This window comes from Tigriopus californicus, chromosome 3 (genome assembly GCF_007210705.1).
Source record: "Tigriopus californicus strain San Diego chromosome 3, Tcal_SD_v2.1, whole genome shotgun sequence".
NCBI classification, from domain to species: Eukaryota; Metazoa; Arthropoda; class Copepoda; order Harpacticoida; family Harpacticidae; genus Tigriopus; species Tigriopus californicus.
In genome coordinates, this window is record NC_081442.1 from 9,293,020 (window position 1) to 9,317,030 (window position 24,011).

Sequence of the window (24,011 nt, forward strand, 5' to 3'; positions counted from 1 at the left end):
ATCACAGAAGATTGTGATTAAGGTCATCAATTTCCATTTTCTGTGACGTTCGACATTACTAGTTGCAGGATGGAAACCCGGAAGTTCGCCTCAAAAATGTAACCCTGATTTTTCCCCCCGTCAAACCTGTTTAATAGTCTTATTTCAACTTTTTTCAGACCATGAAAAGAACGATGACAAAATACTTTTCAATCTGTTTAGTAAAAGTGAAAAAAAGATCAAAACCAAACAGCTCTTAGTCCTTGTACCCTTGTATATTTGTCATTCGTTTCAGTATAAGACGGTTCTTTTTTGCAGCTTTAGGCCATATTTTCTTCTTCAAAAGTAACAGTATCGATATGTAACGCTTTACTTTTTCACAAAATAACGGTAACTGTAACGCGTTACTTTTTCTAAAAATAACGGTAACAGTAACGCGTTACTTTTTTGGTAACGGTTAAGCTCTGTCTATTTGTATTGTATCTATTTAGAATCGTATAGTAGACACTCTTTGGTACTAGCACAAAAGAAAATAGGTTTCAATTAGTATTGAACGGTTTCTTGGTTTAGTGAGAAAGACTAAGAAAAATAATTACCTTATTTTTAGAATTTGTGACTGTTTTGCTTGTTTTAATTTGTTCTAGCGCACAATTCAAAGCCTTAGCCATTTTAGCGACAAAGCTAAGCCTATGGTCTTCCTGTGGTTGTAGGGTTAGGACACAATCTTTGGCTTGAGATCTTACAAAAGTTCATAGCCACAAGTTTCAAAGGCTTCGAATTTTCAACTAGATATTAATAAGTGCCGAGTAGAGAGACCATTAGATAACTTATCGAACAAAACCATTTACTTTGAGTATTTCTTGATCATAGAAATATCATCAGAGGACAGGAGTTTTACGGTTATACATACTGTGTATTGATCATTTGGACCTGGTACCCTGCTTCCAGCAGATTCAAAACCTCAACCATGGCCACTCGAAGAAAATACAATTTCGATGTTATGTCTAGGTCATGTCAAGGGAAGGAAATTCAAAGGGAAATGCGGTCTGGCTCCCTGATTTTGGACATTTTGGGGAGGGAGAATTAAGACAAACATCACAGTCATCTCGAACTATCCTCCCATTGAATTTTCAATAATCAAGTGATTTTGAGTGAGCTGTGTTACACAACCCAACAAAACGAACATGTTTGGTGTCATTCGACGAATTTACTATCAAATTGGCTCAATACAAGAATGTTATTTGCTTAGACAAGCATTCAAAATGGAATAAATGTCAAAATTCAATGCATGCACAGTGCGGTTTGGCTGGGGATGTTGTCTATGATTTTACTCCATGGAATAACGTCAGTTGTTCAAGAACGCGCTCACTTGACAAGCCCAATACGAACAATTTTGAAACGAGAGAGCTATTTACGTGTGGAAGCCTTTAATGTCAGGTAAATCTGAAGGATTTTAAGCTTCACAACGAAGTAAATACACTCCTTCTTTTGTAAATAATAGAACAACTTGTCCTAAAGTTGAAGGCAAAGTATGAGGAAAATAAAAACTTCATAAGATGAAATGTGGTTTATCGTACTGCACTGAACTAAGCTTATTCTACTTTGTTCCTTGGTTTAAAAATTTATTCATTTACGATTTTGCCTTTGCAAATTTACCACTTTTTATAGTGTAAGTGTCACTAGTTACGGTGATAGTTTTACTGATTTTCGAACCCCCTTGGAATTTTGAAAGAAACTAACAGAGCTAAGAGTTAAGAGCCGTTAGGTTATATGGTTCTAAGTCGGATGTGTAGAGGTCTTTATTTCTTGATGCAAAAAAGGCCAACCTCTAAAATCCCAAAAAGTCAATTAGTTAGGAATACATGACTTCAGAGAAGTCAGACTGCAATCAATAATTTTGAGAAGAGCCCAAGCTATTGCCATTCAGCGTGGCCAATCGATTACTTTATAATTTTTATGGCCTTCTTCTAGAAAATCATGTGCCAAAATACCTCAATGCAACTTTTCATAGCTATTCAAAGATGTTGCAAAAGTGCAATCTCATCACGATTATCGAGCAATAAAAGAATTGGTGTAAAAGCAATCCTCTTGCACTTGTGTCGCACGATATGGTATAAATGATTCCGTTCTGAAAAATTCTACCATCAACTTGTCTCATTTCTTCATTCAGCCAAATCGAGCCAATCCTCAAGTAAATAATTTACCTAACTTAACCAATCACCTCTTACTTTCACTTGAAATCCAACTTAATTCATAGGTACGTGACTCCTGTTGACATGAGTTGGCCTATTTTAACCGCATTTCTAGTTGCCTCGCTTTTGGGCCTCACAAATGCCCAAGCGAGACTCACCCGTGACTCGTTCTACATCATGAACAGCTTCTTGCCCTCTGGCCAGGTGTGCGGGCCAAACAAAATCATGACCGGGTATACCGTAATTCGCGAAGCGCTCCAGACTCTCACTATACCCTTGAATAAGAATAATGAAAAGCCCATGGCTTTTGATCCGGCTACTGGAATTTTCACGGCTCCCTTCCAAGGATACTACCAGGTCTGTGCCTCGGCTCGGATCAAGAAAGGCAGTCATGGGGATTTCACGATTGTCAAGGGAGATAACGCCCAAGCTATTGCTTTCTCCACTGATGTCCAAGGAGCATTCGGAAGCGTCTGTCCGGTTCAGCTGGATTGGTAAGTTTTTGTCTTTTGTTCTCTGATGGGCGGAATGAGCTGGGTTATGTTATGAACTGATGATTTCAGGTCTACTCATGAGCAATGTAATGTGATTCGATTGGGCATGGGAAGTGCTTTGGCCGTGCGATTGAACTCAGGGGCAGCTTCAGATTGCGCCGAGTCTACCGAATGGCGATACACGAAGCTCGACATTTTCAGTATTGCTGAGGAAATGAGATAAATCTAACTTAAAGGGATCCCACAGAGGCCATTGATGCTGGACGTTTTTGAGAGAAAATAAATGTGACCTGTTGGTCTTGCAGTGAATTTGAGGAACTCATTGATTTTATGATATGGTGCGTCTACACGAGAAACATTCTGTCACAAAATTTGCCTAACAATTTCGGAAATGTTTCGTATTTGACAAACACTTCATCTCTGAGCCGTCTACACGTGAAACTACCCGATCAAAACAGTTTGACAAATATTTTGATTAGATTTCTAATCAGATGAACTTGCAAGTGATCGTATCATTTCCCAATCGGTCATTCATTCAATATTTATGTTATGCACGCTAAATAAGATGATTAGTATAATGAACAGAGTGAAAACTGAGGAATGAAATTGGAAAAAAACACCGATGGGCACTATCATGATGAGAATGTTTCGCTTTCCAAAAAGGTTCTTTATTTTGCCAATTTCAATCTGTGCGGTCATGTGTTGGCTGAAACCAATTACTACTTGAAGACATGTTTTACCCCGTTCTATGAACTATACCATAAGCCACCTGATGATGCAATTTTAATAACATTTTCGCTTTTCGAAAGGTTTTCGACATTCATTTTGACTATAAATCATAAACCAATTGATTGGAAACGAAAACCCGACCAATTTCCAACTCATTATAATCGTGAATAAATGGACAACAGTTCTCCAATAATATCACAAACTATTTAATAGCCGAGTACGGGTCGAAATATGACAAGAATATATAGTCCAAAGGTCATGTCAGAAACGTAAGCACAAATACAATAAGAGCATTAAACCATATTAAGACAATATGGATATTTACATACAGTTAACATTACAGATGCCATTGACTAAAAAGAGTTGAGTTTTATAGAACAAATAAGAACCCGCCCACAAGAACAGACGGCATTGGACAGGGAAGGTGATGGTCTTGGGCAGCTTGAAAGTAATGAGTCAGTGAGTGGGTAGGACTCGGTCCGTTGAGATTCGACTGATCTGGCCTTCATGGCTAAATGGCGGGCAGGGAAATGGACGAAAGAGCAGCCAAAAGTGGCTGGCTGGTCTGGACGCTGGGGTCTCAAGGGTGTATGTACGTAGAGGACCGATCATGGGCGTGTGTGTCGGCCGAGGGCTGACTAATAACCGGCCAAGAACCTCCAGGTAGTATGGGCCGATGATTCCGTTGTCTCTGATGATATGATCCAACTTCAATCGGATCAGTCTTCTTTGGACGAGGTCAAGGAATCCATCCATCCATTCCATCCATTCATCTAGCTTTGGGTTGGCTCGCTCAAGTCTTGCTCACAGACGGATGTAAAAGAAGGGGCCGGGACCATGACCGGGCTGAGCCTGAGGACAGGCCCAAAGTGGGTGGGTTTACTGGGGTCGACACTTCCATTGTCTGGACGGGAGGAGATGAATCTGGATTCCGGAGATGTAAACGTTGCTTGATTGATCGATCGATCGTTCATCATTCAATCCTCGACGGGAGATGGAAGTGTGACTACTGAATTAAGAGGGAATGGGATGACATCTGATGACTTTAAACATTGATTGACAATTCCAGGCCCCTTTACACTCCAAGTTGGGGTTATCCTGCGTCAAAATGAACCATAATCAATACCTTTTTTCTTTGTGATAAAACATCATGGATCGAAAGAGTTAAGTTCCATAATTACTGAAAATGGACACCTTGGTTGGAAGGCCTGGGGAGGATGCTGTCGTCCATGAAATATTTGCTCTTTGGCAAACAAACTTTAAACATGTTCAAATCGAGAAATGTTTGTGAAATGCTTGTGAAATGCCAAACAATGTTTGTCAAATGGCTAATTATTTGCCCAATTATTTGTCGTGTAGACGCACCAATAACTAGGGCTTGGATAGAAAATAATGTTTGAAAACGAACTGTTTTATGCAGATGACATGTTTTAATCTTTGAGTCAAAATATGGGGTTTGATATGGGAAACATATTTTTCGGTGTCTTTTGATAAAAAAAACAATTGCAAGTCATAAACATTTTGAGTAAAAAAACTTTAATGCAGCATAATGAAATAATTTTTCTTCCGGATTGGTTTACAAATGAGATACTTCAGCTCAAATGTTTTTATTATCACTTAAGAGTTGAAAAGGTAAGAAGAATTTAAAAGTTTATGCAATTAAATATGGGGTCCAGTTCAAGTTTGCTCCTTTAATGATGTGGCTTCATAACATTGATAAGGACATATTGTCTCAATGAAGTTGCGTTTCACACATCTCATAATTCGTAGATTCTCGTCTTTTCAAGTAAAAAGTTTTGTTATATCAAAGCTTATTTTTGTTCTTACTGCAGTTTTCAGTACTTCCACATGCTATAAAACGAAAGGCACGATAATATAAAAGAAACAAGGACTTTTTCTCATGAATAAAACTACAAAGTTTCTGTAACTTGTGGGCATTTTTTGGATTCCGGACTTCCTTAACGAAACTGGAAAGTGAATTCTGAAGAGTTTAAACCTTAAAATCTATTTCAACTAGTTGACTTTACATTCACATGTGATCCACCTACGAATTGAGAGTTGGTAGATCCGGCTAGCCCTTGAATATAGATTTGATCAAACACTTGTCCAAGTGATGGAATACAATGATGGAGCCTGAAAAAGAAGAAAGGTAGGCTTCATTGTCCACTTCCATTGATTTTTATCAACTAAAAATACCCTCCTTTGAAAAAATATATTTTAGTGAGTAATTGGCGTTTGCATGTAGGGTCTCCCCAATTAAAAAACCGGGAAATACCTAGATAAGCAGTGAAATATGAATGAAGCAATAACTTAATGGATTGGTTCATTCAGTTAAAATTAAACGTTTAACGCTCATCCGGTGAATTAAATCTGTACTGGGAAGGACACTATCATCAAATACGACACCAAAAAATGAATAGCGATCTCGCAGAGAGAAATTTTAGTTTGGGTGAATACATTAATTTTTATTCATTCACGACACATTAAGCTCAAAGTCAGGTCCAATCTGCAATATTCATTAACAGAAGCATAACCTCAGTTTGTTGGAAAAAGAGACATATTTCATGTTCATTGTTTTCGAGTTGAAGGCTTTTCCTTTCTCCTTGTACTTCCCCCAGATTTTGAGCTTGGTGGTCTTCTACTTTCTGGTTCTAAAGTAGCTTGCTCGCTTGGCAAAGTGGCCTCGGATTTCTGCACCATGATTTGACTCCAATTGTCCGGATCAACTTGGATCTCTTCATGCTCACGGATTGTGATTCGATAATGAAGCTGATCATTTCGCAAGAACCGTTTGACTATCCTGTCAGTTAACAGCAGCCCAAGAGCCGAGTCTAAAAGCTTTTCTTTGGTATCTGGCAGATAATTAACTGGTCCAACATGAGTCAAGATTTCATCCTGAAAATATTCACAACTAAACCAATATGAATTTATTTCGTAATAACAGATTGACTTCACTTACCTCGGTAAAGATTTCAATGGTGGCCTGGAACCTCTTAGCTTCCTCTTGAGTACCCGCCATAACCACCCAAATTTGCCAACATCCGTCGTCCGTTCGGTAGCTCTCACGATAAAAGTGGAAGCCGCACTTTTTTAACCGATCGCACACCCACATGCATTCTTTTTGAAAATTGCCCTCACTCACGTACAAAAATGACTGAAAGCGAGACTGCATCCCAAAAACACTTTCATGAGTCTCAAAGGAAAAACATGAATTCATGCAATTTAATACACCATTTTACCTCTTGATTGTCCCTGAAATCCTCTTGGGCATGAAGCTCTAGATTTTGAGTGTGGTCCAAAAGAGCGTGGAACCGCAAAACGGATCCGCATGCGATGTCCACACAACACACCCATCGGTGGCGACACTTGGCCTCGTGTGCATCTAGTTCAGGACCCAAAAACTCTTCCTGACAGCCATCATCGTTAAATTCACAAGGCCTAGGGACCAGCATCAAAATCTAGGAGTCGTGGATACATGCCAAATGATTGTCAGATGTGCATTCGTTGCATCTAGAAAGTACTTAATTGATACCTTGTCTGCCAGGATTGAACGGATTTTCTCCTTGCTCAATGGCGTTCGACAAACGGGACACGCTTGACATTTTGGATAACAATCTTGACAAAGAAGATGGCCCAACTTGCATTGGTAAACTGGCGCTTTTCTTGGAACTCTTTGACATATGGGGCATTCCACCTCGGCCTTGAGATTGTCAATGGATTCGTCCACTTGGGAGTTCGAAGTAGACGACGTGTCGACCATCTCTGAAACTGCAGTACTTGCACGGTCAGGAACCTATTCATAAACAATGGTTCGGGTTCTTGAAAACTTTATTTTTATCGCAAATGAGAGTACACATCACAAAGACACACGCTTTAGGATATTTGGGCTTGGGTCTTGGCTGAATACTCTTGGCATCTGAAGACGTCTGTCACGATTTTCCACTTATCATTATCGGCTGTGAGGAGAAACGTTTGTTGGAAAGGTTTGTTCTGATGGTTCAGGTACTTGACCCCGCCGCAAACTTGCACCGAGATCGTCGTTTGACCGGCTACAGCACTGTCCAACACGGGCTGGGCATCCAATGAGGTCAATATGTGCTCCGTTGTTGGGACTTTGTCCAAAAAGAATTGCTGAATCTCCGCCGGGCCTGAAATTCAAAATCAAGTGAGAAATTTGAAGGCATAAAACAACAACGATTAGAAACTTCCTTTGGTTTAATCACAACATGTTTTACTTCCTCTACAGACCATGAAACTCCCTCTTTTGAGAGGTGCTGGCCAAATGTTAAAATCTATGCTCACTAACCCGTCATCTTATTTCCATTCCAAAAAAGATTGGCAGAATCCAAGTAAAGCTTGCCAATGGTGTGTCTCCGTGTATCGATTCGTTCAAAATAATGCTTGGTGAACTCCTCAGCCGTGATGCAAGCCTGGATCACCTTCTTTTGGCGTTCGTCATTCTCCCCTTGAGAAATCATGATGGAACCAATTTGGGACGACCAGGGTACTGTTTCTGGATCTGCAAGCATTGTCGAGAAATCTCAAAGTGTCAAGGTTGGGGGTATAATATGAGTCATAGAGCATGGTGCAAATCACACCCAATGACTCCATAGCAGCAATGCTCTCGTTGTTGTACCTATGAGAATGGAATGCGATGTTTGATCGATATGTTTGTCCCCGAAATGGAACACCTTCCTTCCACTTTGGTCCAGGGATCTAGCGAGATCTGTGCTGAGACAAACTTCCAAATTAAACCTAAGTGATGTAGGTAAATAAGAGTCTAAGCCATTTTCTTCGTTTTTTTCTAGCTGGAGGTTGAGTGAATATCGTTTAGATTGTTCATGGGCCGAAAAGCGCTCTCGTGCGCATCTTGAATTATTCAAGTTTTTCATTCATGGACGCTTCTCATTATGCCTTTTCATTATGATAGCTTTGACATGAATGTGATGCTCTGAATTAACCGTAAAGCTTACACACGTGTCATGCAGATTGTAGCTTGCATATCAGCGTTTCAGACGTCCTTATGACCATTAACTGTCTTGTCAACTGGCACTGATTGAAATATCCATTCATAAAAAGTGAATTGGGCGATGAATTACATAGGCATATATTAAAACAATTTATTGCAATAGTAATCTGGGATTTGCCTAAATGAGAGAGAGGTCAGATTTAATGGAGAATTTAGCACAAAGTCTAATGCAGCTAAGTGCAAAATTGGGAACAATGCTCTCCTATCAGGACCAAGACATCAAGTATTCAGGAACACGGCTTGCTTGGAAATACTTCATCACCCATTCCAAACATTTCTGGTTGGTTCTGGCCCACTTCTGGGTGCATCCATATTCCACAATATCTGTCAATTAACTCTCACATTAGGAAAAATGAACTCATTAATTAAATTCATGGTTCTTCTTGTGATTTTTTTTATTTCTTTGTGCGGTATTTAGAATCACCATAGTTATACTTGTTAGGCATCAACCATGTCTTGAACTTCAGAAAAAAATAGCTTGCAAGTGAAGTGAAAAGACCGGGAATCTCACATCAACAGGCCTCGACGTTCTCAACGCAAACAAAAGAAACTTACCTGACCTTAAAATGATGCCTTCTGATGAATACTATCATTAACACTATTTTTTTTGACCCTGTAATCAAATACCAATTAATCTAACTCCATACCTATTATTCATAAACATGGATCCGTTTTAGAGTCGCCTCTGTTGAGGATCTCCTCCAATCCTGAGGTTTTTCAATTGAGCATGGAAATACTTAATTCGTCAAACGAAATATCAAATAACGAAACCTCCGGTTAAAATCAAAGGAAGAAAATAAGCAAGAGAATCAGAGAAAAGGGCGCGGAAGCGGCGCCATTCTTGAAGGGAAACCTCGATATTTATTTGTCCGAGCGTATTTTCCAGTGATTACAATTCAATTTCGATCTCAGGCTCGCGATTACGCCCATCACGCCAAATCCTCATACGTTCCTCATCGGATACATCCCATCGGGTTAATCCGTGAATTTTGCGCAATTTGGGCGCATTATTTATGAACCAATCCGCTGTTGTGGCGCCAACGGTTCCACTCCACAAGGACACCTCTTCCAGGACCTAGCGAATTTTATTCATAAAGCAGTTACGATGTCAGATAAAAGAAGTATTGGGGGTGTCTGGTCGACGAACCTTGAATTCGTTTTTCTTGAAGATCTTCCGGAAAAGGTCGTCTGTGATGTTGGAGGCGCTGTCCTCGGCTTGCTGAGTGTACTTAAAGGCCAGAACTCGCACATTGGGCATGAAGGGCAGCAAGATGAGAATGCTGCCCATGCTTAGATTGCGAACTTGGAACACCTCGAGGTCGGCCATAGGCCCGTATTTGTCCATGACGCTCAACATTGTCACCTAAAGCGCATGAATGGTTTGAATTTTTCCCGCCATGTTGCTGTTTCACACGTGTCACACGTGTCACACCTACCTGGAGTTTGTTTAGCTTCGTCTGAAGGTCATCCACTTGATTTTGGAGTGCCCAGATATTCTGTTGGCCTCCATTATTATTGCCACCATCGCCAAGTGCCAGGTTGTCAGGATTGGCTTGGGAATTAGGGGCCGTGGTGTCGATTTCAAGGGACAAGTACTTCAGATTAGGGCAGAACTTGCGAATGTGTAAGGCGGTCCCTGAATGGAAGTTATTGCACGCTTTGAGTTCCAGTTTCACGAGCTTGGTTCCAAATGCCATGAGAGGAATGTCAAAGTTTTCCAGGGACGCCACACGGTCCAAAATCAAAGATTGGACCTTTCTGAGGCGGGCTAAGGGTATGAAAGTGTCCTCGAAAGTGGTGCAGAGGTGTACTAACTCGAGATTGGGACAGAGCTTCTGAACTATTTCCAACTCATTCGTGGCACAACCTTCGGCAGTTCGACCATGGTAGGAAGTGAGTTGGAGCGGACCCAAATCTGGCATCATTTCTGTCCTCTCCATGAGTAGAAGAGCTTCGTGAACCTTGTCATGATCCAATACTTTCAAGTCGGGAAAATGAAGGATCAATACGACAAGACAGCGGAGGAATATGTTCTCCATGTCCTTGAGGCTCAAGACCTGGAGCTTGAAGCATCCAGATATCTTACTTGGGTTCTTCTTACTTGGACCAAGGCTGTCTGAAGAAAAAAAACCGTTATATTTAGTTCTTTTAAAAGCAGAGGGTCTCAAAGGAGTTTACCTGAGTCATCTCGAGTGGATGGAATCTGACCAATAATGTATCTTAGGCCAAGATCGGTGATGCCGTTAGGGCCGGAAGCGTGAAGTTGCCTTAGGTTTGGGCAATGTTCTGACAAGATTTTGCAGATGGAATTGTTGATCAAATTCCCCACGTTCAAGAAGCTGAGATTGTAGAACTCTTTTAGAGCATCTTCTAAGACTGATAAGTAGAACTCCCAACAATCACTAAAATAATGCTTTGTTATTCGGATTCACAGCCCAACTCTCTTTATCGACTAACTTTGAGCGAAAGTCCGTTTAAACGGTCATAGAATTGATGTCCAAGACTTCCAGGTATTTGCATCGATGAAGAGATTCTAACAAGGCCTTTTGCGTACCTCGGATTGGCTCTTTGCTTGATGATTGGAATACGATTGACTTTGTGAGGGGATGAATCAATACCCATATATCCATCGGAGAAACCTTTGGCAAGATTGGCATTAAAAGAGGTCACTTGAACAATGCTCAACATTTTATATTTGGCCAGACCTTGGCCTCGGATTCCCCATTGTAGGTCATAACCCGGCGAAAGATCTCGTCAATTTCCGCAACAGGGATATCTGCCACATATTCCCGTATTGCCAACCCTCTTTTCTTCTGCTCCTGACTTAAAGCTTCCAATTCATGGCACATAGGGTCCCAATTCCGATCGCAAGCATTGCGAATCACTCTTTCCACAGATTTGGAACTAAGAGCTTGGAGAGTGACGACTTTCCGTCCTGCAAAGCCATGTGAAAGTGGTGAAGTTATGTTTTTGCCATTTTGGAAAGATTGCCCATTTCTTACCCATTTTCTTAGGATTGGTAGGAGCTCATGCCCAGGAACAATTCACATTTGAGTCGTGGGAATGTGCTTCACTCGGTATTTGAGACGTTGGCCATTTGCCAGATTTTCAACTTTCTGATGCATGAGTCATATGAGAATAATGGAACAAGACAACACCAGGAGATGATTTTTAATTTTGATTTATTCACAAAAAGAGCATAGATACTTGAAACACGGATTATTTTTTTTTGTTAGCAAACTATTTTTTTTCCACCTGGTACCAAACGAAGTTGGCAATTTTCTTCGACCCTTAACGCAGAAAACATAACGTATTACTTCTTTTTTTCGGAGTTTTATGCTTTTTATGCTTTTATTGAGTGGTAGTACATACCTACACAAGTAATAATTGATATCAGGGTGAATTTTCGCGTGACAAAATGAGCCAAAAAAATGAGAAAAAAAGTGAACAAAAATTTACATAATCAAACATAAACCTGACAGCTCTTGGCCTCGATTCTGGGGTGGTAGTTCTGTGAATTTTCTGTCCTTCAATTTCGGCTTGAGGACATCCAAGTTCAATTTAGCCTCTTGTACGATAGCCTCGGGATCAAATTCTGAATTCTCTGCACTTTCCTTGTCCGAATGATTGGATACCACACTTTCTCGTCGCTCAAGATCCACTTGCGATGTGATATTAATCCGGATGCCGGGTTTTGGACCCATGGGTTCTTGAGACATACTAGGCGCTATCATGGACGAATCCTCCAAAGAAGTATCATGAGAGGGCGAAACGGCAGTGGCAGGAGGAGCTTGTGAAGCTTCCTCCGGTTGGGGCTCTTTTTCGTTGGTCTCTTCTGACAGTTCAGTCGCAGTTTGACTTTCCACTCCCTCAGATTCTTCTTTGGGAGGTTCGACCTTGACCTCCGCTTCTGAAAGTTCCGGCTTCACAGTCTCAACCGCCTCAGAGGCTTCTGTGGATGGAGAACAGGGTCGTTCCTCTTTCACCAAAACCGCGGACAACTCTGACTCAGGTTGAACCTCGGACTCGATGGGAACAGTAGTGTCTTCTTCGGGGACTTTGTCGGAGACATCTGTCATTTCTTGATCGGGCTCAAGTTTCACCTCGGGTTCGGTCTCAGTTGGGAGGTCTTTCTCCGGTGCTTCCGCCATGACCACGGGTTCATCCATGGGTACATCGCTCTCGGCCACGGTGGTCGAAGGTTTTTTTTCCTCTTCCTCCTCTTCGTCTTCTTCGTGGAAGCTCTCATCGATGAGGAAGTTATGTTGGCTGTTGGCCTTGTCCGCGTGACATTGAGGGTGGAAAATGCCTTCATCTTCGACGAGGATGGCATTTCGGTAATGCCATTTTCCGTCGTCGTCATCGTCCGTGCCTTCCTTGAAGAATTGATCAAATTCCTCCTTGCAAATGGAACAACTGCCCTCACCCTCGCGTTTCACAGAGTCCTCGGAAACAGGGACAGTGGGAATTTTTTCGGGTTCGGGCGACGTGTTTGCCGAGCCACGCAATTCGGCTTCAGTCAGATCTAGACGAGGGATACCAATTGGAGGAATCAAGAACGGATAACTTGCGAGTAATCTAGAGATGAGTTTTTTTACCTTTGTCTTCGGCCACTTCAATCTCGTCGGAAATGATCCAATCCATGCGCTCGAAATACCATTTGCGACTTTGGGCCTTCCGAGCGTTGTCTTTTTCGCGTCGATTCATGCGGAAATGCCAGTCCAAGTGTTGTGAGTAGGAAATCATGTCTCCAGGAGAGAAGCGAAGACCGCAATTCTTGCACTGTAGTGCAGCAGGGTCATATAATTGATTGATCAACCCTTGTTGACGTCTGTAGGAAATTTAAAAAAAAAATAACATTTTTGACCTTGGTTTTTGAGACAAAATTGACATTTCGAAAGTACTTACTCTTTCATTGTTTTGTGATGCGACTTGAAGACGATCTTCTTGACGACTATCACCTTCTCCTCGTGGACTTGGTTCTCAGGTTTGTCCTTGTTTTTGTTGCTCTTCTCCAGCTTAGCATCCTCTTCCTTGATCTTGATATTGGATGCCACTGGAGCTTTGGGCGTGTCCAATCCAGGGATGCCTCCATTGGTGGAGGTGCTCTTCTTGTCATCGCCGTTCCCAGTGGAAACCAAACCCGCACCCAAAAGTTGACTCCAAAGGTTGTGAACGTTAACAGCGGGCGATGGGGCAGGATTGCCAGGTTTGGCGGCGCCTGAATCGGCAGTTGTGACTTCTTGATCGCATTTGTAAGATGATTCGGACATGGTGTCCACATCTCGATTGGACTCGGTCTTGCCATCAAAGCCTCGGAACAGTGGGAGTAGCTTGTCGAAAGCCGAAGAGACGCCTTCGGAGTCGAACCCTGCCATGGGTCCGTTGCTATTCGATGGAGGTGAAGGGGGTGCTGGACCCCCTGGGCGGAAGCCTTGGACGTGTTGAGCTGGAATGAGAAAGAGATAAGGGTTTAGTGAAGTTGTTCCATCGTGTGAAAGGGAAGGGCAAATTGTTTGGTGTGACTACCTTGCTCGAGTTCCTCGGGTGGGACAAGTCCAATCACCCTAATCTGCCCAAGTTTGACCCCCTGAGGCAAAGATGGGAGTCGGAGATATTGCTTCTGTCCGTTGACATAGATGACGATGGGCATGCCCCCGAACTCTGTTCTAAATGGATGCCCATTAATGAGGAGAGTTCGAAGGCCCTCGACAAACCGGAGTACGTGGGGTTTGCCCATGATATCCACCCTTTGAGGCTTGGGGTCGAGGAACAAGCGTACGGCATTGTTCAGATCCCCGTTAATGATCAAGCGGACGTATCCGGCACACAGATCGGGTCTGGGGTGTTCCCCGATTCGGACCCGCGGGGGAGGGCCTTCGAGAAAGAACTCGTGCAAATTGGGGCCTAACTTTACGCTTATGGCCTTGTCAAAGTAACACTGGTAGCCCTGGCCATCTATCCAAAGCTCTCTTGTGGGTGCACCTAGCTTTATTTTATGCTGCATGCCATCGAGATTGAAATCAGTGTATTCAGTTACATCCAATTTTAGACTGACGGTCACGAGGCCTTGGTCGACTATCACACGCCTCAAACCGTCGTCACCTTGGAATGACAAGTCTCGGACGTCATTCTCATCCATCACACACGTGGCCATCTCGCCGTAGAAGCGGATCTCACGCGGACAGTTGTCTATGGGCAGACTCTTGTAGGGGTCGGCTTCGATGGCCTTTAGGTCCTCCTCAGACGGGAAGGGAAGGTCCAGTCGGCTCTTGGCAGGCAGTAGGTTGTTAGGTCCGCCCATCATGGGTGGAACAGGGCCGTGCATTCCGTTAAAAGGTCCGGGAGCGCTGGGTGGTCGGGGTCCCATATTGGCCATGGGAGGTCCGGGGAATGGTCCAGGGCCCCCGGGGAGATTGGGAGCGGACCAAGGGGCCATGACGCCTCCATTACGGTTGCCCGAGTTCTCCTTGCCTTCGGCTTGGTGGTGGCGTTTGTCCGCTTGGGCCATCATGGCCGCCTCCTTCAAGCTCATCACTTGCCGCATGAGATGCGAGAATTGCTCCTGGCTGAGTCGGGCTTGCTCGAGGCCTTCCCGGGCTTGATGGATGATGCTGGGAATGATTTGGGTCTCCACAATATGCGGATCCGTTTGACTGACAGTGTGCATGAAGTTGTCAAAGTTCGGGAAGGCTTCGCCAACGAAGTTGTTAGTCGCGCTATCGCCTGCGAATTGATTGCTTGGAAAGAAAGGCGATGCTGCTCCCATGGGACCATTTCCACCGGGAGGTCGGTCCCCGTGATTTCTGGGCATGTTGAAACCGCCTCGACCGCGGAATGAATTGCGACCTCCGGGAAATCGCCGATCCGGCTCTTGGTTAGGCGTGCGATCTCGGTCTGAATCCCTCAGAGGTGTGCGGTACTCATCCGGATTAGATTCCTTGAACTTGGCCCATCCCACATTGCTGTCGTTTGGGGGCAACGAGTGGTCATCCCCGAATAAGCTAAATGAAAAAGAAGGAAAAGCATGAAATTTGAGGGTTTCGGACGAGTTTCGACAAAAATACGAACTTACTCTTGATTGTTGGTGGAAGCATTAGCTTTGGGCTTCTTGTCCTTGGGCGAGCCATTCTTGGACAAGGCGGAGCCACGTCTTTTGGTGCCTTTGGTTCCGTCCATTCGGCGACCTTTGTTGAATTCCGCAAAAGGACCCTCTTCTTTAAATGAGGGCGAAGGCGATCTCTTCTTCTGCGATGAACCTCCAGACTTTTTGGGGATCTTGAATTTCTTGACCGGACCTTCGTTCGCATCCAAAGGGCTCGGGGTTCTTGATGGAGATCGATCAACCTTGACCTTCTTTGAAGAGGATTCATTCTTCTTGTTACTCGATGATCTTGACGACGACGACGAAGGTCCACTTCTTTTAGATGATGAGGACGACGACGAAGAAGACGATGATTTCTTGGGTGATTTCTCGTCTGGGCGATTGGCCTTCAAAGGAGCATTGGATCCTTTGAAATCATTCCGAATCTGAGGTGGTGGAGGAGTCTTTCTCACGGGATTAGGTTTGCTTTCGACAGGGGGCTGATCTTGTTTGGTCACCTCCGAGCTTGATACAGGGACAGGAAGAGTGGCCTTGCTCTTCAGTCGAGGATCTTTGCTTCGTTTGGTGGTCTCTTCAGAGTTTGGTTTTTGGACCTGAAAACGAGGTTAAGGGGTTGGTTGATTGCACAAGAGTCAACAGAAGAATGAAATGTCGCATGAAAGGAAATCACTTTGTTTCGAGTAGCCCCTTGTCGAAGGCCCTTAAACACTTTGCTTTCAACACTTTCCTATCGTCCACATTAAAGAACCAATTTTGGTTTTGAAAAAAAAAGTTTATGATCACCACACCAAACCAATTAAGTAGTAAAATTATATTCTGATTCAAAAAGTTATTTTACCCCTATTTGCATAATTCCAATCAAAGAACATCCAGATCCGAACCGTATACGGCTCCCGGATTCTTCTCTCCTTTTGCCATGTTCCTTCCCCAAAATCGGCGAACCGTTTTTGGTTCGTACTCCATACTAGGATTCAGGAAGCCATTAACTTCACTTCCATGAAAATCCTTTCCCTGGATTACCCCTTTCATAATGTCAAGGATACAAAATAATTAAACAATGAATGCTTTCCCTTAACAGGTCAAGGAAATAGGGTCAAAGAATCGTGTAGGGAAAATGGGTAAACAACTAAAACATGATGTCGTTCGTATCGTAAAAAGGGATGCAAAGGATGGCACATGATCAGTTTTATTTTGTCGTGACATCCATCGCTCTACTTGGAAACGTTGTCCACTCTTGCTTGTCTCGTCTACCCTCGTGATCTTCTCCTTGTGGACCAAGTCAAATATAATATGATCACAACATGAAGGAAGCAAAAGTCGATACGAGTGATGAAGTGGTTGAATTCGAGCTGGTCGATGGGGGTCCCGACCTCTAAGGGCGGTCATCATCATCACAGCCATTTTCAATAATTTATGATAGTTGGTATAATAATAAACAAATACAGATCTGACACTGGAAGAAGAGGAGGAGGAGGAGGAAGAAGGAGGAGAGGGAACAATGATGCACACCTGAGTTGAATCTTCTTTGACAATATCTTTCACAGCCGGTGTTGAGGAAGCGCTCTTCAATCCCTATAAAGCAAGAAACAATTCAGTTAAAAATACTGATTTAAGTACTGTGACCAGCCAGCCTCCAATTCCCACCTTCATCTGTTGTTCCATGAGTTTGCGCTCCTGTTCCAATTGCATTTCCATGCGCTTAAGCTGGATTCGTTTGAGTTCGTCCTGCTTCCGGCGGACCTCCTCGTCCAACTTTTTGCTTTCCTCATCCAAGTTTTCAATCGTGCCCTAAAGAATAAAATGAACCATTTATCTACCATAGACAACGCCGAGCATTGTAAGTTCACCGCTTTTTACCTTCTTGAAATAGTTGGGGTTGATGTGAATTTTGGTGGGATTGGCTAGCTCTTGGCCAATGGCCGGGTTTGCAATCGGCCATTTGGGGTCAAAATGCTTCTTGATCCTCGTGTCCAAGTGGAAGAGGGCCTTGGCACCGAAGACGTCGTTCCAGGTGCATCGTAGCTTATACAAGGCTGTTCGAATCTTGACGTCCTCGTTGGCCTCAAAGACCCAAGCAAACACATCCACCAAGAACGGCTCAAAGAGATCTTTGAACTTGAGACCGTGATTCTTCACAATAGAGTCCATCAAGTAGAGCGAGGGCAACTTTCGCTCGGGATTGATCTGAGGAGAAAAACAAATAATCTTGACGTCAGAACTGGCTAATTGCCTCTTAATGAAGAAGTCTTTTAAGCCCGAGCCAACTGAACCTTGAACATATCAAAACCGAGTCCCAAACACACACCACACCCAAAGGGAGGTTAGTACAAAAACATCATTTAAACCCTATGCTCTCCGAACTTAGTAAGAACTTAGTAAGAAAATTCAACCTCGCCGCCACCAAGGACAATAAGTAATTAGTTCACCCAAAGGTGACAAAACAACCGCAGAATTTTAGAACAACGAAAATCAGTCAAGGCTCTATCATGAAAACCCCATATTTGCCATTGGAGGCTTCGAGGTCGGCCTTTCAACTCAAATTGAACCTAGTATCAAGACCTTTGATCATGGTATCTATAGCGACGTTGGTGAGCTAGCAACGGCGTTATTGAGGCAAGTTTGGCACATTTCGCGAGGTAGATTCGTCTTTCACGGTGCAATGAAGCAAGGTCAGCTTCATTACAACCGACAAATTTGCATCACTGGGATCGTCAACCCCCTGCCAGAGATGGCCTACCCATCCCATACATCGCCTATTTCCAGCCAACAGACACAACAAATGTCATAAAATATCGCTTTATTCAACTCCTGAAGGCAAATGGCAGTTTGAAAATCCAAAATCATTCGGCCTAAATAACAATCTTACTCATTATGGAGTCATGCGAGAACACAGAAAAGGTGCTTTCGGCGATTCCACCCAGGGGGTCAATCGTTCTTAGGCACCGATTTCCTAGCTTACTATATGGCTGCCAGTCAACTCTAATACCTTTCGGATGCGTTCCACGATGCATTTGGCGATCACACTTGGCTGTTTGGACTCGTGGGCCAGTTCGGTCAAGGTCACGATCACCGGACGACTGTTGAAGGTCAATTTGTCCAACGTGGCCATGTATCCGGAGCGTTCTTCCTCCATGATGGACGATGGACTGGGCCACAACTCAGATCGACATCAGAGGACAGAGGACAGAAAACGGAAGCGTTGTGATGCCGAACGATTCAATATGGCGACTGAACACTTCTTAGAGGGCGCGTGACCAGTGACCTGATTCACACGCTGTGGCAGAGCCCAATCGACGCGGATCTCAGCGAAGGGTGAATCGAATCGAGATATATATTTTGACACATGATTTGACAAACAATTGCGCATATCTTAGACGTCTAACGTAGAGGACTCTAAATCCATTGTTTTCAACAAAACATATTTATCGGTGTCTCCAAGAGGTTTAGCATTTCTATTTTTCGAGTGAATAGTTTGATTCAATTCGAAAATGTGACCAAGGGTCCAGAGCGTCAATGCATTTGTAGAACATTTATAACTATCATCAGATCAATTCAGGTCTTGAAGTCTTGGTCAACATTTCTGCTTTTAAAAATACGGAGTGGCTCAGATGCAGTTATGGTGTGATAACAAAATTAATTGACTCCAGCTTGGCCGATGTCTAACATTTCCGAAATTGTTTGTCATAATGGGTATCGAAATATGTTTAGCGTCTTGATCCACCATTAGAAGAGTGGGCTCGAGATGCGAGCGATGACGCGCCAGGGGTGGGACCTAGTTTTCGAGGGGTTCGTTGCGATTGATGGTCGAATTAACCTACGCCATTTCCCAAGGGGCCTGGGGGAGCGTGGGCAATTAGTAGAGCGAGCGACCAGGGGCAAATACTTTGTGGCACTACAGGATGGATGAGATTGTAGAAGTTAACAGAAATGGGCTGAGGGTTGAATTAAGTGCTAGAAAACCAGTTCACTTATCGAAACTTCTCTTGTCAGATTATCAAAGCTCATGATCCGAATAAAGTACCAAGAACGAATTGGAATCCATCACAATTGAATCGATGGCAGAAAGTCGTTTGACCGTCCGTTCTCTTCATTTTCTAAATTGAACTCCAGCTTGAAGCCCCGACTATGCAATAAATGAATTGCCATTGTTTCCAAAATTGCTAAAAATTCATGGCAAATGTTGATTTACGAGAATTATTTTTCTCGTCAGTTCTGCTGTTCCTTCAGTTTCTATTTGCGAATATCCCGACAAAGCTTTGCCTTCCAAACTGTGACCAGCTGGTCACGCCAAAGTGATGAAATAGAGTGGCAGGGAAAACAGGCTGGTCAGGCAGGAGAATAAGCGCTCAATTCGCCCAAGCTAGGGAACCTCAGCCACGCACATCTAACTAATCTCAGGAATCCTTAAAATGATGTCGTCAAGGGACCTCAAAACACGAATAGGACTATGATGTATGTATCTCATGCGTTTGAATACTCATTGAATAATGGATGGAGATAAAACAGTCGTCAATTAAAATGAAAATCTTCTTCCGACGTGAGCCCGCAGGACAGGGCTTCAAATGGCACTCCTCGACTACCTCTGTGATGGTGGCTTGTTTTGCTCTGACAAGTACATTCGCAAATTTCCTCTTCGAATTTTGGATTTTTTTTTAAGGTTCACGGGTTTCTAACCGATGCCGATGGGAATGATTTCCGAACAAGTCACATCATTATTTATAAAAGAAATATTTAGTTGAAAAGCTAAAGCATCGGGCCAAGTGTCTTTAGTTTGTAATCTGTTTCATAATTTTCAAGATCAACTTGGGCAAGTTGTGTGTGTTTCAATAGTATTAGATCAATATTTTGAAAAAATAGGAAATACATATTGAAAGCATTATCTTGTAACAAGATCAAGAGATTACCTTCACATTCAGGACTAATATGTTAATGTCCGGAAATCAATGCCACCTTTTATTGGTGTCCAAATTGAATGTAATGTAGGACTACAATTGGAATTGAAAAGCAATAAAAAGTGAAAAGGCATGGATGCATCGCTTCCTGCTTAGACCATCCAAGATGTCACATTTGCGCATGCAATAGTCCCCTATTTGGGTCGTTAGGTTTGGAGAATTAGGCTTGGCATCACATCATTCATGGTGATTCTTTTGGACAGCTTGATGTCCAGGATGAGCATGTTGCTCCATTTTTTGCTTTGGATACACGCCTTGAAAAATGTTCTCAAACTCAAAAATGTTGAAGAGGGGAACTAAACCGCAGACCTCCCTGCTGAAGCCAGGAATTGTTTCAATCTCATCTAGACCCATTATCAGGATTTGCCCAGGGCGTTTCAGGAGTATTTAGATATTAGCACAATAGCGGAAAAGGTCAGTTAGTCTGTTACACCTCAAGCATCTTAGTTGGTAATCAGACTCAAGTTTTTTCTACGAAACTCTAAACGTTCCAAAACCTCAACAACAGTCAACTTCCAAGGAGAAGAAGAGATCCTTTAAACCTTGGGCAAAATTCTCCTCAACCCAAGATGCAATTTCTTCAAGATGCCTTGTTCTTTCTCATTGTCTCAAAACTTGTTCTTTTGATCTTAAGTTTGTCTATGAACAACTCTTGCAGACTAAATCGCACAGCATGCACGTAATAAGATACATTTTGAGGACTAATCTGAATGAGGTCTAAACACGGAAAGACGCTAACCGCCGAATGATGTTTAAACTGAAATATAATTTTGGGAGCGTGGTGGACATTCGAGCATCACAACGGCAACCACGGAACATATTCTTCTCAAGTATTTGTTTTTGGCGAACTTTGATTTTCACTCCTTGGAGCCGGATGCTGTCACTTTAGCCCAAAATTCCGTCATTCAACGATTTCTTTCTCTTTCTTTCTCTCTAAGACTACTTGCAATTTTTTTGTTTGTTTTTTCACGGGCTTTTCTTACCGCTACAGGGAATGCAATCCCTGTATCTATCTCTATAATTTGTATAGAGTCAGCATCGTAATACTATCTCTGAACTTAACGTGCGTCATATCCAACCACATGCTTGAAAAGCTTTACCCACCTTCAACTGGATATGTTCATCGAACTTTCCATTATTTTGGAGGACTACATCTAGATCTTTCATAGATGAGACCTGCTCAATATCTTTACCTCCATTATCTACGAGTAGAGTATTCAAAGGAGTTGACCTGAAGATCATTGAGCGGAATTTCATTCCGTTCAGGGCCATTTACTCTCGGTAACACAGGAGTAGATTATTTCTAGGTCCTTTGCAATTGTAGTGGAATCTTGGCCATTCCTACCAGAAACTAACTTTGCATCGTCAACCTAAGTAGAGAGACTGGCAGTAATACAAAGCTTTTGAAGCGGGGCAACGAACATTATAAAAAGGAGGGCCCCTAAGATGGAGCCCTGGGGAACAACATGACTTGACATCAAGTATGTCACTAAGGGATCCCTCAACCTTAACAATTTGCTTCCTATCCTGAATGAAACTTCTTATCCAATCGAGAACCTTGCCTTGGATCCCAATGTCATGAAGTCTATTCAACAAAAGACCATGATCTACTTTATCAAAGGCCTTGGCAAAATCAAGATAGACAACATCAACTGCCTCATGCCTTTCCAGNATGGAGCCCTGGGGAACAACATGACTTGACATCAAGTATGTCACTAAGGGATCCCTCAACCTTAACAATTTGCTTCCTATCCTGAATGAAACTTCCTATCCAATCGAGAACCTTGCCTTGGATTCCAATGTCATGAAGTCTATTCAACAAAAGGACATGATCTACTTTATCAAAGGCCTTGGCAAAATCAAGATAGACAACATCAACTGCCTCATGCCTTTCCAGTCCCTCAATGATCTGCTCTAAATGCTCAATCAGTTGGGTAACCGTGCTAAAATGTGCTCGGAACCCATGCTGGCTAGGAGGAAGAACTACTTCATTGACTTTTTTGTATATAAACGGTCTAACTACGATGGAGAATCAAATGTTGATGAGACTAGACCTATAACTTCAGGAAAAAGCTCACAAAACAAATAAGACATTAAACATTGAAGGAACCTGTATTTTGTATACCTGTATAAATATTTGCACTAAAAGAGCACACGTAATAATACTTGCATTCTTAGCCCAGGTCTCTTCAACGTGAGAAATAATTGAAATAAACCACCAAGATTAACCAAATTTGATCTAGAAACCTGCATGGTTTAGGGTATCAATTTGAGGGGGATCCAAGCTTAGAGTCAATTTGGAGGACTTTTGACGTGAAAGATAAAGAAAAATGATATATCTTGATTGTTAGCTCAAAATTTTGCGAAAATTCGTTTTATGTTGTCTTCTTACGGGGCTTTTTTGCTTTTAAACAGGCTTATTTCTTTCATAAAGAAATTATTTATTTATTTGCTAAGAAAAAAACTTTTATTGTCTTGGCGGTTATTTGGCCCTCAAAAAAAAAAATTTTTCCGAGCTCTACTAATGATGGGCTAATTCGAAAAATTCAAAATAATTCATCGTTTTGACAAAGGATACTTTTCAGTTGCAGTATCATTGGTTTGGCAATAATGCTTTTCCTCACTTGGCCAATAAGTATCCTAAGTAGCTCTAAAACTTCATTAGACCAAAGGCAAGCGTGAGAGAACTCAATTCCTATCCAAACTTGCATTCAAGAACTGTATCTGAGGCTAAATTTACCCCACTGCTGGACATAACACCTCATCAACTTATTGCTAATCCTTAAAGGATCAAATTGTCGACTTGAAACAGGTCGGTCTCAAGGATACCTATTGTTCTTGCTCAAGTAGTTGATGAGCTAGATGTGTCTATTTGAGAAGCTGCAATAATGAAACACCTTGTATAATGCAAAATTGATTATTATCCGAGATATGATTTGTACTTCACAGCAAATATTCCTGGGTTTAATTGTAATTTCAAATTTGAAGCGTCACATCAAATACTGGAAGAAAAAAATCCTCCCAGGTGATCTGATGGTGCTTGAAAAGCATCTTATTTTGCATCAAGTGCTTCTAAAAAACGTTCATCACAACCATGAGTCTAGCTATTAACTTAACTTTGTCTATCGTGGGATCGCAATAGATTAAGCGTGTTTTTTTCCATCACAACATCTGGCATTATTAGAGGGATTATCTATTGCGCCGATAAGATCTCTTCATTTTCGAGCAACCAGCCTTTCAGAGCTTATTCACTTACTTTCCACCCATTGTCACATATAAAAAATGGCCCACATTAGCAATACTGGATGCCTCTCCAATCCATCCCATCAAAACAGGGAGCACAAAATCTATGATCATCTGAGTAGTTACAGTACTGCAAATGTCAAGACAAGGCGAACGCTTTGAATTTATCATGAGAGTCTATCTGTGGAATAATATTGCTCACTGAAGGCTTTCACTCCCCTCGGATCAATGTGAGCCAAAACGTCGTCTCGAGGTCCCAATTTTCCGCTCCGCGTGTCATTGACACCT

General features: G+C 42.5%; 6 protein-coding genes across 6 annotated transcripts; 1 reads left to right on the forward strand and 5 right to left on the reverse strand.

Annotated features, from left to right (window-relative positions):
- The first annotated feature begins 2,065 nt into the window (after window positions 1-2,065).
- Window positions 2,066-2,974, forward strand: LOC131877554 (uncharacterized). Its single transcript, XM_059223259.1, has 3 exons — window positions 2,066-2,170; window positions 2,237-2,665; window positions 2,735-2,974. The coding sequence occupies exons 2-3, from the start codon at window positions 2,256-2,258 to the stop codon at window positions 2,886-2,888; spliced, it is 564 nt and encodes a 187-aa protein (XP_059079242.1). The 5' UTR covers window positions 2,066-2,170; window positions 2,237-2,255; the 3' UTR covers window positions 2,889-2,974.
- Window positions 2,975-5,734: 2,760 nt separating this feature from the next.
- On the reverse strand, window positions 5,735-7,277 carry LOC131878649 (E3 ubiquitin-protein ligase SIAH1B-like). The gene is made up of 4 exons (XM_059224725.1): window positions 6,927-7,277; window positions 6,634-6,852; window positions 6,354-6,560; window positions 5,735-6,289 (listed from the first exon to the last, which is right to left on the reverse strand). The coding sequence occupies exons 1-4, from the start codon at window positions 7,152-7,154 to the stop codon at window positions 5,963-5,965; spliced, it is 981 nt and encodes a 326-aa protein (XP_059080708.1). The 5' UTR covers window positions 7,155-7,277; the 3' UTR covers window positions 5,735-5,962.
- LOC131878135 (NTF2-related export protein-like) lies at window positions 7,205-8,378 on the reverse strand. The gene is made up of 4 exons (XM_059224033.1): window positions 8,368-8,378; window positions 8,031-8,263; window positions 7,701-7,913; window positions 7,205-7,542 (listed from the first exon to the last, which is right to left on the reverse strand). The coding sequence occupies exons 1-4, from the start codon at window positions 8,376-8,378 to the stop codon at window positions 7,268-7,270; spliced, it is 732 nt and encodes a 243-aa protein (XP_059080016.1). The 3' UTR covers window positions 7,205-7,267.
- Window positions 8,379-9,232: 854 nt separating this feature from the next.
- LOC131878648 (uncharacterized) lies at window positions 9,233-10,738 on the reverse strand. The gene is made up of 4 exons (XM_059224724.1): window positions 10,602-10,738; window positions 9,860-10,539; window positions 9,571-9,786; window positions 9,233-9,498 (listed from the first exon to the last, which is right to left on the reverse strand). Exons 2-4 carry the CDS (start codon window positions 10,460-10,462, stop codon window positions 9,313-9,315), a joined length of 1,005 nt encoding a protein of 334 aa, XP_059080707.1. The 5' UTR covers window positions 10,463-10,539; window positions 10,602-10,738; the 3' UTR covers window positions 9,233-9,312.
- LOC131878650 (uncharacterized) lies at window positions 10,510-11,600 on the reverse strand. Its single transcript, XM_059224726.1, has 3 exons — window positions 11,426-11,600; window positions 11,129-11,358; window positions 10,510-11,062 (listed from the first exon to the last, which is right to left on the reverse strand). Exons 1-3 carry the CDS (start codon window positions 11,427-11,429, stop codon window positions 10,898-10,900), a joined length of 399 nt encoding a protein of 132 aa, XP_059080709.1. The 5' UTR covers window positions 11,430-11,600; the 3' UTR covers window positions 10,510-10,897.
- A 155-nt stretch (window positions 11,601-11,755) lies between these two features.
- Window positions 11,756-18,773, reverse strand: LOC131878647 (uncharacterized). Its single transcript, XM_059224723.1, has 9 exons — window positions 18,515-18,773; window positions 17,386-17,712; window positions 17,173-17,316; window positions 17,038-17,100; window positions 15,499-16,121; window positions 13,953-15,427; window positions 13,332-13,872; window positions 13,022-13,254; window positions 11,756-12,948 (listed from the first exon to the last, which is right to left on the reverse strand). Exons 1-9 carry the CDS (start codon window positions 18,659-18,661, stop codon window positions 11,879-11,881), a joined length of 4,623 nt encoding a protein of 1,540 aa, XP_059080706.1. The 5' UTR covers window positions 18,662-18,773; the 3' UTR covers window positions 11,756-11,878.
- Window positions 18,774-24,011: the final 5,238 nt, after the last annotated feature.